Raw genomic sequence first — 13,515 nt, 5'->3', positions numbered from 1 at the left:
AAATTGTGTAATAGAAAACACTTATCATAGAAATTGGAACATACTAATTATTTAAAAACTGGTTTTTAGTAATAGTAAAATACATAAGATAACCCGTGATAATGATGATATAGAACATATAATATAAACCATGAATATAATTATTCCATCCATTTAATCTATATCTAAAAGGTAGTTTACACTACATTGTAAAAATTTTTAAATCACATATGAAATCAAATGTGACCCAGAGTATGGTTTGACTATATTCAAACCATATTTTCACTGCCTTCTTTGGCAGAAGACCTTTGCTGGGATATAAAAGATCAAATCAAATACCATGTAATTGAAAGTATAGTGAATTTTATATGTATTTTATATATTTTTAAGTATATGTGGCTTTACAATGTTGAAATATGATGATTTCCATTAATTTCTTCTGTGCTTTGAATACAGGGGTCTAGAGATGACCTCAGCACCAATGGGGGATTTCACAGCCAGTCAGCAATGAAACATGCAAACTCTGTGGACACATCATTTTCTAAAGATGTTTTAAATTCCATAGCAGGTACTTGACACCTTCCGAGGACACTTGTGTTTAACCCTCATCCATGTTTACCTTGTACATCATCGTGCTTTTCACCCACTCCACAATCTATTACCCATTATCTCTATGGCACAGTGTACTATATTTACATAGCTAAAGTATCTTTTTACATATTTCTTGGAATGCCATCCAGCAGCTTCCTCTTCTACTTAGCTTTCATTTTTACTTGGCTCAGATGTTATCAAATTGCTTCATTCTGGAAACAATATTTAAGTTTTCATTGCACATAGCCTTTTAAGATATAATAGCCCTTCAACTTCAAAGAGTATTTTAAGAACTGTTTTTGGAAATGTCATCTTGCTTTCTTTTATACTGTCAAAAATTGAAAATTTCTTCCCCCAAAGTATCCTTGTGAACTTTTACTAAAGCATTTTTTAAAAGAGAAGCTTTATCTTAAAAGCTGTTTAAGAAATCAAAAGAACAAGCTTTACTTTATTTCCATTTATAATGCTCTAAATTTTTCTAAATCCTTAATGTTGACATGGCCATTGTAATGACACTTCAAAATGTGGCATTTCTCTAATGCCAATCCCAGACTCCATTATGTCAATCTTTCAGAATACTGCTCAATGTTCAACATCTTATTGGTTCATTGTTAGAGCTGTTTGTGTGTCTGTGCCCATACGTCTCATTATCATCTGTGTGCTGTGGCTTGTGTTTACAGCATTTTCATCAATAGCTATTTCTACAGTAAACCATGCTGATTCCAGAGCATCCTTAGCAAGTCTTGACTCCAATCCAAGTACCACTGAGAAGAGCAGTGAGAAGACTGACAACTGTGAAAAGGTGGGACTTCCCTTCCAGACTTGCTCAGCACATTAGGACTCAGAAATCTCTTACTCTTACTCAATCCTTATTGGTTCTTTGATTCCTAGATCCCAAGACCTTTGTCTTTGATAGGCTCAACACTTCGATTTGACAAGTTAGATCAAGCGGAAACCAGGAGTCTTCTTATGTGTTTTCTTCACATTATGAAGAATATTTCAGAGGGTAAAGAGAACTCTTTAAAATTAAAACTTTAAAAAAAGAATAACACTTTGAATTTCAAAGAGTCTCATACTATGTGGTGTTTCCTTTCAGAGACTCTGATTGCCTACTGGCAACGAGCACCCAGTCCAGAGGTGTCCGACTTCTTCAGCATCTTGGAGTAAGTTATAGTGTTGATTAGTTAACTCTCATTTTCTGGAACCTTCTAAATAGTTCATTATACCATGCTGTATTTTAAGTGCTTCTATGGTGACTTATCTATCAATAATTATGCATAAAATATATATATATTGCTCACTGACCACCAGAGGGCAGATGCTCAACACAGAGCTGAAACCACAGGCACAGACTGATGAATCTCAGAGGGAAGGGGGGAGCGGGGAGGATGGGAAGAGATTAACCAAAGATCTTGTATGTATACTGCAGGCCTGGTGCACAGATTCATGCACCAGTGGGGTCCCTCAGCCTGGCCTGCGGGGATCGGGTCGAAACCAGCTCTCCGCCATCCCCTGAGGGTCCTGGATTGCATTAGGGTGCAGGCCAGGCCAAGGGACCCCACCAGTGCATGAATCTGTGCACTGGGCCTCTAGTATTTAAATAAAATTTAACATTTTTAATGTATTATGATGAACAGTTTGCATAAATAAGAGGGGAAATAACTAGAATGTGACTTTTTTTTCTTTCTAGTGTCTGTCTTCAAAATTTCAGATACCTAGGAAAACGCATTATAATAAGGTAATCATTTTAAGCTCCAATAGGTCAGTCTGTTCTTTTACAGTTATGACATATATTAATGCATCAGGTTAGATTTACAAATATATGTTAGAAATCTTAAAATGCAATAAGGTTGACCTCCCATTCGAAGTTTGACAGTAGCCCTATCTCCATAACATAAAGCTTTAGAGGTAGAGAAGCACAAAACACATTTCTCAAAGGAAGTCACATTTCATGTATCTTTGAACAAATTTATCTACCTTTTTAGGAATAAAACTTGGAAGGTACCAATTTAAGAAAATATTTTAAGTAAAATAAAAAGAAAAATTAATCTGCAGTAGCTTTGTGCTGCCATTGTTTCTTCATGAGTGACAGCAAAGTTCCCAGCACCTTCACTAAACCCCCACTTCCCCGTTTCCAGAAGAATGTGTGATTTCATTTTTCATAGCATGTGAATTTGCAAATGCTGAGCTAAGATTAAAACATCAACATTTCCTGCAGGAAAATTGCTGCTGCATTTAAATTTGTGCAGTCCACCCAGAACAATGGAACTCTCAAAGGATCGAATCCTTCCTGCCAAACATCAGGCCTCCTGTCACAATGGTAATGTCACATTTGCTTTATATTTAAAAACATAGTGTGTATATATGTATGTGTATTTATGCATGTATTTGTGAGGGTGGCTATACATGCATGTGCACATACACGTATATATATGTATATGTATATATATATGTGTGTGTGTATATATATATGTATACATTTTAAAACAAATACAGATTTAAAGTAATTCTATGTTTCTGTGAAGAAACTTAAAATGCAATAAAATTATAAGGTTGACCTCACATTAGAAGATTGACAAATATAAACAACTAGGAAAGCAAGGGTTGTTCTAGAACAGATTTTACTTTTTAAATATTGCCTTCTAAATATAATTTCACACAATTGAGTTATGCTATCTTCCTGATTGACCAATAGTCAACTTCACATCTATAGAATCCCAACATTTATTGAATATCAATGAGTATGCTTGTGTAAATTTAAATTCAGTATCCATTATTCTTCTCTTATCTTTCTGAATCTTTTCTTGGCTTAAAAAAAATTTCTTCAAAAATATTTCAAGCCCCTTTTATCATGTCACCTCTAATCAATAATTTTCATAATAGGTCTCAATTTTTAAAATGTTATATATTTGACTCAATATAGAATATTTGAATGAACATTTGGATATTACATGTCCATTATTTTAACCATTTTTCTTATTTAATTTTCAGGATGAACACCAATTCTGGTCATGAAGGACATAAGCAGTCCAGATCACAAACTTTACCTATAATTCGAGGCAAAAATCCACTTTCTAATCCCAAACTCTTACAGATGTTAGACAATACCATGAGCAGTAAGTAAATCAGAAATAATAAGAACAAGATGTGTATTCTTAAGATGTATGTAGGACATGAAATGCATGATAATGATTCAAAAATAGAAAGAATACTGTTGTGCCACTGAGACCACTGTTTTTCAGGCTTGCTATGGTCCCGAGTGTTCTTAGAGGAGGCACTCACCATGGAGAGCTTAAAAATCTGTAGTGTTCTTATGAGAAACAAAGTGGGAAAGCAAAACACTCAGTATCATATGCTTACTGTAGCTCCTCTGGAAAAAAAATGGTATTATAAATGTTATGCAGGTCCCTCTCAATCATATTGTTTATTGTCTGCTCTGTGGGAAGAAGAAAATGTGGTTTATGTCAGTAAACATGACATCTTGAATCCAGTGATACCCACATTTCAGCTTGTGAATGAGGAAAAATAAACAAGTAACAGTATTTTGTATCATGTAAATGTTAGCAGTTGTGGACATGTGACCAAAGTTAGCTGTTTGAAAGTATATACCTTATCCTATAAATGCACTTAATGCCTTTCTCAGAAGACCATTCATGCAGACTGCCCACTGAGACTGTACATTTGGTCTAATAGCCTGGGAGCCTAAAAGTTGACCCAGACTGATTATGGAAGAAATATGAATTTGTCATTGATGGAATTAATGGAAAATGGTAGGAAGTAACGGAAATAGACCACTCTGGTCTTTGGAAACTCTACAGCTGACATAAGGAAAGGGCACACAGTCTTCGTTCAAGCTGTTACAAGATACCATAGACTGGGTGACTTAAACGACATTTATTCTCATAGTTCTGAAGGCTGGGAGATCCAAGATCAGTGTACCAGCAGATTTTAGGTCTGGTGAGAACCTGCTTCTTGTTTGCAGATGGCTGACTTCTTGCTGTGTCCTCACATGATGGAGAGAGAGAGGGATGATCTTTCTGGTGTCTCTTCTCATAAGGGCACTAATCCCATTCATGGGGCTTCAGGCTCATGACCTAATTACCTCTCAAAGACCTCACCTCCTAACGTCATCACATTGAAATTCACACTGACATATGAATTTGGGGGGGAGGGTGGACACAAACATTCAGTCTGTAGAATTCACTAAAGACTCCGTCTAGTGTTTTTGATTCACCCAATAGGAAGTTGAATAAACCAAAGCATTTTACTTTAATAAATTATTGATCAAAACCAGTAAACACTGAATATGTAATAATAGAAGAAAGTCCTTTATAGGGTAAAAGAGTTGTCTTAGATGTTTATATGAATGTTCCACTTTGTATTTTTTAGGCAACTCAAATGAAATAGACATTGTGCATCATGTGGACACAGAGGCTAATATAGCTACAGAGGTTTGCCTGACTATTTTAGACCTGCTGTCTCTCTTCACTCATATTCACCAGGTGAGCGTGATCATAACATCTTCCGCAACATGTTAGAATGGAAGGTATAAAAGTCATGTGAAGTCAAGAACATGTATTAAAATATCTTATGAAATTATTTAACCTTACATAAATCAACATACATGTGAGTGGAAAACATGTTAAAGATGAAGTTCAGATTTTATCAAAAGTTGACTGTTGCTTGATTGCTATATACATGTATATATTTCACTATTGTCAAATAGTTGATGATACTCTTTCTAATTTTTCCTGCTTCACTATCAGGCAAAATGACTGAGTAAGAATGTGACACTACTTTTCATTCTCAAAGGGAGAGACATATGACAGCTAGACCCAATATAATGTTGAATATTTTTCACGTGCTTATTTGCCCCCTGGATTTCTTTGGTGAAATGATACCACTACATACTATTAGAATGGTTACACTTAAAAAGACTGACCATACCAACTTTTGGCAAAGAATTCTCATTCACTAATAGGTGAGATGCCAAATGGTACAAACACTTTGGAAAACAGTATGTCGGTATCAAATGTTAAGCACTTATTAACCCACCATTCCAATACTTGGAATTTATCCAGAAGAAATCAAAATATTTCTTCAGTCCTAGCCACCAATGAGACTCAGTTGGAGAGTCATCCCAAGCACTGAAGGGTCATGGATTCAGTTCCTGGTCAGGGCACATACCTGGGTTCAGGGTCAATCCCCAGGAGGCAGCTGATCTCTCTCTCTCTCTCTCTCTCTCTCTCTCTCTCTCTCTCTCTCTCTCTCTTCCTCCCTTCCTTGGGTGAGAATTTTTTTAAAGCATTTGCCCACACAAAGATTTGTACACAAATATTCATGGAAGCTTTATTTTTAGTAACTAAACACTGGAAACAACTTAAATGTACATCAACAAATAAATGGCTTAGAAAATAAATGATGTTATATCCATATAGTAGAATACAGCTTAGTTATGCTCAGTGAAAGAAACCAAACAGAAAGAGTATATACACTTATGATTCCATTTATAAAAAATTTCATAAAATGCTAACTACAGAAATTTTATGTTAATTAAATATCAATAAAGCTATTAAAAACATTAGCTGCACCTAATGAGTTCACAGATGTTAAGGTTTAAACTATAAAAAGTTGGATGTGCTGAATAAAGTCTACACTAAACAGAATGAATACATCAAGAAAGTCCTGCGGGTGAAAGCTCAGCATGGTGGTAGAAAAAGCAATAACCATATTTCAATTTTTTATTGCTCTGTGGAAATATTACTCAAATAACATACATCTCACAGGCTTTACAAGTGCCTATGATGACTTACCTGTCTGTGATCTTATTTCTTACCTCTCTTTGCTATCCCACCCCACTCATTCTGCTCTTTTTTCTCAACTTTGAGCACACAGTCTCCTTTCTAAGTCAAGTTCTTGGTACTCAAGCCTCCTTCCTTGGACAGCCCTCCCAGATCTGCCCCCAGCACACTCCTTTAGCTCACATGTCAATTCATCCATTAAAGAGGTCATACCTAACCACCCTATCTAAAGTGCAATCCTACTCCCAAAGCAATTTCTTTCTATCACAATATATCATTATACTCTGTTTCCTTATTTAGTACTTTTTTTTTTCCAGTCACTACTCTGTCAGTTATACTGGGAATGTAGACCTTCTCCTCTTATTCAGCATTTTATGTCCAGCACCCAGAATTGTGCCTACCATTCTATAGGTTCACAACAAATATCTTTTGAAAGAACACAGGTGTCCTTTTCCTCATCCTAAATAACTTCTGTGTTAAATTTCCAGCGACAACTCCAACAATCTGAATGTCAAAATTCATTAATGAAAAGAGTCTTCGATACCTATATGCTCTTTTTCCAAGTCAACCAGTCAGCCACAGCGCTAAAGCATGTGTTTGCGTCCCTCAGACTGTTTGTATGCAAGGTAAGGGTGCTCCAGCTTCCAGCGAAAGCTCAGTGAATGATGATCATAAATGCAGGTTAATCCTTACTTCTTTGGTATGGAGAGAAGGTATGTTTTCTTTTATTTTGGTTTATTTGGTTTTATTCGACTATTTATTTGGTTTTATCAAATCTTTGATTGGTGATCTCAAAATAAGCTCACAGCCTTGACAACCTTTTGGCTTAGATATCAGAAGGGAATAAAATTAACATCTGGCCACCAATTCTTTGAGTAAGTGTTTGTGGCAGAGTTAGGTAAAACGCACACCATGAGCTGTGAAGCCCATTCATGCCAAGTTAAAGGTTCCACATTGAAGTAGCTACAGCTATGACCTCTTAGGGCCCCTGCAGTTTACAGTGTTGGGTAAATAGAAAACATGTCAAAGCTCTGGCTCAATGCTTTCGGGTTATCATTAGTTATTTATACAAGGGATACTTAAAAGATAGAGAATGATTGTTTTTAGGGGAAAAAAGAGAGAAACACTAAGATAGACTTTAACAAGCAAAAGTATATCCTCTCCCACTTTCAAATAAAAGAAAAAGACTCATTTAAAAGAAAAGAAAGAAGGATTTCATTCTCAGGGATTTTAAAATATGAGAGTGAACAGAGCACAATGAAGGAACAGGGCTGACCTCACCAGTGTTTCCATTCCCACAGTTTCCTTCAGCGTTCTTTCAAGGGCCTGCCGACCTGTGTGGGTCCTTCTGCTATGAAGTCCTAAAGTGCTGTAACCACAGGTCACGGTCAACTCAGACAGAAGCATCAGCACTTCTGTACTTTTTCATGAGGAAGAATTTTGAATTTAACAAGCAGAAGTCAATTGTCCGATCCCACTTACAAGTAAGTGCTGCCAGTTTTCATTAGTGCTATTGTTAATGCCACAACTCTGTCTCAGCATTGATAGAAACCTACTGTCCTCAGAGCAACCAGTGACCAACTCCTCCTCCAGACTCTGCCCTTAAAGGTGCCCATCACATTCAGTTCTGATTCATGGGCAGAGGGCAGCTGGGCAGAAGCCAGCAAAACCCATAACTCCACCTGGACTTGTTCTTTCTTCTGCCAGGGAATAGAGTCATACAGAACACACAAGTCAGGAACCCGGGGCTATCTCTAGGATGCCAAATCTCACCAGATTCTAAATGCATACATTTCTTTCTTCAAGGCATCCTAAGATTCTTGCAACCTTCCTTAAGTATTTAAGTTTATAAGGAAAGCCCAGGACCGCATGGCCTTTAAAGATTTAAAACAGAGAGATATCATTCATTGGATCTAGAGGGAGAAATTAATGGTACATTCAACTAATCCAATGGATTTCTTTATAACTCCTATTTGTAAGTTACTTGCTTTTGAGGTTTCATTTTTCTTCTCTCTTTCAGCTCATCAAGGCCGTAAGTCAGTTAATAGCTGACGCTGGGATTGGAGGCTCTCGGTTTCAACATTCCCTTGCAATTACCAATAATTTTGCTAATGGAGACAAACAAATGAAAGTAAGAAGTGCTTTGTGGGATTTTTAAATAATTAGGAATAAACTAAACTGATTGTTTTTGTGAGATATCTAACTCATTTAAAAAATACAAATTTGTTATTTTGTTTATTGAGACATTACTTACATTGTTTGCTTCTTTAAACTGATAATCAGCTCTTACACTTCCAGAATATAATCTGTTAAGTGGAATTTCCAAGATGTGTGGTTGAATGGTGTGTAACAAGAAAACTTACCACAAATATCCAGAAATCCAATGGTTCTCTTATAATTCCATCCTTAGCCAAATTTATCTTATCTTTTTGGAGATCGGGGGAGACTTTCCAAAGACTTCTCTTTTAGTCAGTATACTGAAAAATCCAGGTCTAATGCCTGGCTTCAGGCATGGCTAAATGCAGGGATCAAAATAATGTTTTCTGATGTCCTCCTCCTACTGCCTCTACTTCAGCATGTCTCCCTAACTCTCAGTTCAACTTTCCTCTGTGTTTATTCCATATACAGGAGAGCTCTCCCATGAGTTTACTCTCTGGTAGTATTCCTTGAGTGGAAAAAGTACCTTATTCCTTAGTGCCAATTGAAGTTCCAGTGCTGAATCTCCTTCATCCAACCTTGTGTCATATGCCCCTCCCTAAACCAATTAATGTCACCTCCGGGATCAAATAATGTGATTGGCCAGGCCAGTATCATGTGCCAGCCCTGGTGCCTGGGAATGAAGTAGACCCACTCAAATCACATGCACATGAGCCAGAGAGGAGAGCATTTCAAAGGACAATCAAGATGCTATTACTAGAAGGAGGGGGGCTAGAAAACCAAAGAGCAGGGCCTACAACAATTCTTATCTTCAAATGTGTATAACCACAATCACAACATGTATATATGCCTGTATAAATATGCATGTATAAAGAATGTACATATTTATGAGCAATATGTAGGATGCACCAAACTGAGATGACAAACCACAATTAACAGCCTCACTTCTGAATTCTAAGCAGGTTATGACTCAGGCTCTCTCTTTTCCAAAGAACAGCAATTTCCCAGCAGAGGTGAAAGACCTGACTAAACGTATAAGGACTGTTTTGATGGCCACGGCTCAGATGAAGGAGCATGAGAAGGACCCCGAGATGCTGGTGGATCTCCAGTACAGCCTGGCAAACTCCTATGCGAGCACCCCTGAGCTACGGAGGACCTGGTTGGAAAGCATGGCCAAGATTCACGCTCGAAATGGAGACTTGTCCGAGGTGATTGGCAAAGGCTGTCATTCTCCATCAGCATTGTCCTTTGATAAAGCTCAATTGGATTTTCATTTACAGCAGGAATATAAAAAGTTATCATATATTTCCACCAATCTAAATATTGCTTAACTATATGTTATGTGCATTAAATTTGCATGTAGGAATCAAATAAAGACCAGAGTCTGTAGGGACAACTGTAATTATAGGCTATGCAATGAATGCAAAGCTGAATTCTACACACCTGAGGCTGTAAGGGTGTGTGGAAATTAAGAGTTACATAAATTAATGGTCTGTGTTTTAAAACTTCTTCCCTGTAATTGGAGTTGGATGGGGAAGCTCACCACCATGGTAAGTAAATTCAGATTAGGGTCAACTGTCCTCATTTGCAGCTAGTCTGAACTGGTGATGTAAAAATTAATACTCCTGAGATCCAGGTAAGTGAAGAGGGTCCATTGTGTGAAGGTTATAAATCAATAGCTAACATTTCTATGTCAATTTAAATGATGGGTGGATTTATGAGCAGCAATTCACAGTACCAGATGGCTTGCAGACACCAAATGGAGAAGTTTTGCCTTATTCCCAGAAATATGCACTCTTTGGGAAGAGATAATTTGTCTGCGGCAATCCTAAAGCTCTAACAATGCTTGCAAGGGGCTCTGGGATAGAAACAAAACCTTGCTTGGTGGCTATTTGGTGAGGACAAAATGCAAAACTCTATTTCCCTTGAACTGCTGTAAAAATGGAAAAGTTCCTCCATAAAACTTCAAAGGGAAAAGCTGAAGTCATTTGGACCCTTCAACATGTCAAGTTCTGGTAGGTGTCCAGCAATGTTCAAGGCTTGACAGGATGTGTTAGAGAATAATAGAATGTTGCCCGTGTCATCTGGTGGAGGGGAGCACACGTGACACATTAGGTCACACTATTTAACCAAGTGAGGCGACCACTTGAAAGGCAACGGATATTCGAGTGAGGACCATTCCTGGAGGCAGAAGAGGTAAGAAGGCAGCATTTGCCTTTCCAGTTTAGATCCAGAAGCTAATAGTTTTCACAAGGAAAGAGAACTGTGAAAATATATAAACACATACATACATACAGGTGGGCAAAAATAGGTTTATAGTTTTGAGTAAGCGAAATACAGAGTTTATTCAGCTATTGTAATAATCATAACCTGCATGTCTTTTTCCTTATGAACAACTGCAAACTAGTTTTGCCCTCCCCTGTAAATACTAAGAGACAAAGAGAAACTTAGATATTAAGGAAGATAAATCTTTGGGAAAATTCTTCAGGCCAGCTCTTCTTGAGAATTACATCAAGAAAGACAATCCCAAGTATGCATTTTATTTTTTATTATGAATTTTTTTGGAAATGTAATTGAGTACTTTTAATTCTCTTACTTAAAAGATTCCTCCACATATTCTGACATGACATTAGTCCTAATTAGACAAATAGTAAAATGTGTGCTGCATCCTCCTCCGACACTGTTTCTGTTTTATTGCAGGCTGCTATGTGCTACATCCATATAGCCGCCCTCATTGCAGAATACCTGAAAAGAAAGGGTAAGATGACCAACCTTATGAGGGAGAAAAAGTCCAGAAATCAACATGTTGAAATCCAACTTAAAATTAATTTATTAATTTTAGATTTTATTACTCTTGGTTACATTTTATTAAGCAACATTAATATTCACAGATATTTCTAATTACATTGTACTTTTAAGTTTTAACTTTATTTCATGCCATTATCATGTTTATTTTATGTGCAAGGCTAACTGGTCAGCTTCTTGGATAGGTTAACGATTTCTGGTTTTGTAAGCTTGAATTAACACAAACATGTAGCATTGTCCTAACCTCATCTTGCACTACCATAGGTTACTGGAAAACGGAAAAGATTTGCACACCATCCCTGCTCATGGAGGATACCCACCCCTGCGATAGCAACCCATTACTAACCAGTCCCGGTGGAGGAAGTGAGTGGTCTAACAGCTCCTTTACCCACGGAACAGTGCAGAGAATATTAAACCTCGCTTAAGCTTTACTTCAACGAAATTCTTAAATGTATTCCTGGAAGCAAAAACCATGTCAGACCTACATTACTTACTCTGCAAAATCCCAAAGTTCCTAGCATTCATCCTAAATTTATGCAGTTTACCTTACTGAAAAGTTTTCAGCAAATATAGCTGCATCTTATCCTATATTATTATGAGTTGTGGCCATATTTTGCTACCAATTTGCCTGCTAGTCTGCCTTTGGGATTTTATTCTGAAACTGATGGATTGTTTAAAATGGCAAGAGAAATCCATTTTCATTTTGAAATATAATAAAATTAGTCCAATATAGGGATGCAGAAGTGGAAACATATAAATATAGTGCATATACAGGACTATACTTATCATTGGCATGTTGTATTTCTTTTTTAAAAGCACAAACTGGTTCTGACAATTTACAATATGTAAGAGTTAACAATATTTCCTTTAAAAATATTTCATCTTTAATGTCTTGTAAAAATGATTTTATAGTGATAACTAAATAATTACTCTGTAAACAAGTTGGTAACATAGTTAATACATTTAATGTTTTCTTTTGCAAAATTGTTCAAACCCAAAGTTTATGAACTACAATATATTTTATAACTTAATCTTCTAAAAGCTGTGGTAAACTCAGTGTATAAAAAAACAGGAACAAATCTTTAGGTATAAAGATCAAAATACCCAAACAAAAGGTAAATGACTTTAGTTACAGTATTTTGGAAGCTTAATTGGTTCCTCATTCTTTTAAATATGTATATATTTTCTAAAAAGTTTCAGTGGATTTTGCAAATAAGACATTTGAACCCAGTGACCAAAGTGAACTGTGGACAGTGAGGTCATTTATTTGGGGACCTTGGAGAAGAGACCAGACCTGGCACCATGGCTCATGCCCACACTAAAAGTCAGGAATCACCTTCCTCAGTTGCCGACTCCTTGTTTTTATTTTTATATGCAAGTCACCAAAGTTATCATTGTTTTTTTTAACATGTCCTTCCTCCCCATCTCATTTTTTAATCATAATCAGATACTCTACAATTCCATAAAGCCTATGTCAAATTCTAGCTAAAAAACTAAATTGGAGAAACCTGGTAAAACTAGGTGTCAGTTTGAGAAGTTGTAGAAACTTCGATCCCAAAAAGTTGTGTGAACCTTTAATATTCAAAAACTTTTAAATACCCACTTTTAGATCTAAAATAATGTCAGAATATATCATACTTATTGAGAAAATGTATTTGTTTAGTAAACTTTAAATTAAGGAAGGTGGTCATTTATGAGGCAGTAGCATCTATAATAATAAAAGCATAATATGCTAATTAGACCAGACATCCTTCCGGATGACCTTCTGGATGAAACCGTGGCAGGCAGGGGCCAAGGCAGAGGCAGCCGCCGCCGCAGTGGCGGGGCCAAGCCCCTTGCACAAATTTCGTGCATTGGGCCTCTAGTATATATATATTTGAAATTTTCAATATACTTTTTGTTACAATGTTTCTAAGTCAAAGAAGTAGACTACCTCTCATACAATGTGTAAATAATAAAAACATAGGTAAATATAGGTGACTCCAGGAAATACAGCTGTAATAATGATCAGCATCCTGTGAGAAGTATGTCATGACATTTCCTACTACCATCAGTTTTCATGTATTTTAATGTATGTTTAATTACAGAAAGAATATTATAGAGAAGTAGGAGCATAGAATTTTTAAATATATTTTATTGATTTTTTACAGAGAGGAAGGGAGAGGGATAGAGAGTTAGAAAC

The 13,515-nt window shown here is 36.4% G+C and overlaps 1 protein-coding gene across 7 annotated transcripts in view; it reads left to right on the top strand.

Annotated features, from left to right (window-relative positions):
* The window catches only part of DOCK10 (dedicator of cytokinesis 10), a 215,953-nt gene that overhangs the window by 178,260 nt on the left and 24,178 nt on the right, over nt 1-13,515 (top strand). For 6 of the 7 annotated variants that reach the window (XM_079783199.1, XM_079783201.1, XM_079783200.1 and 3 more), the window contains exons 34-47: nt 436-547; nt 1,251-1,372; nt 1,462-1,576; nt 1,667-1,733; nt 2,261-2,308; nt 2,789-2,890; nt 3,562-3,686; nt 4,960-5,072; nt 6,860-6,997; nt 7,673-7,855; nt 8,392-8,502; nt 9,521-9,736; nt 11,229-11,286; nt 11,598-11,696. In XM_079783199.1, coding sequence (XP_079639325.1) covers nt 436-547; nt 1,251-1,372; nt 1,462-1,576; nt 1,667-1,733; nt 2,261-2,308; nt 2,789-2,890; nt 3,562-3,686; nt 4,960-5,072; nt 6,860-6,997; nt 7,673-7,855; nt 8,392-8,502; nt 9,521-9,736; nt 11,229-11,286; nt 11,598-11,696 — 1,609 coding nt within the window. The remainder of the gene's footprint in view (nt 1-435; nt 548-1,250; nt 1,373-1,461; nt 1,577-1,666; nt 1,734-2,260; nt 2,309-2,788; nt 2,891-3,561; nt 3,687-4,959; nt 5,073-6,859; nt 6,998-7,672; nt 7,856-8,391; nt 8,503-9,520; nt 9,737-11,228; nt 11,287-11,597; nt 11,697-13,515) is intronic. The other variant, XM_079783202.1, reaches the window with a different exon arrangement.

The sequence above is a fragment of the Cnephaeus nilssonii genome, assembly GCF_951640355.1.
Source record: "Cnephaeus nilssonii genome assembly, chromosome: 10".
Lineage (NCBI taxonomy): Eukaryota > Metazoa > Chordata > Mammalia > Chiroptera > Vespertilionidae > Cnephaeus > Cnephaeus nilssonii.
This window is presented reverse-complemented; position numbering and strand designations above follow the sequence as displayed.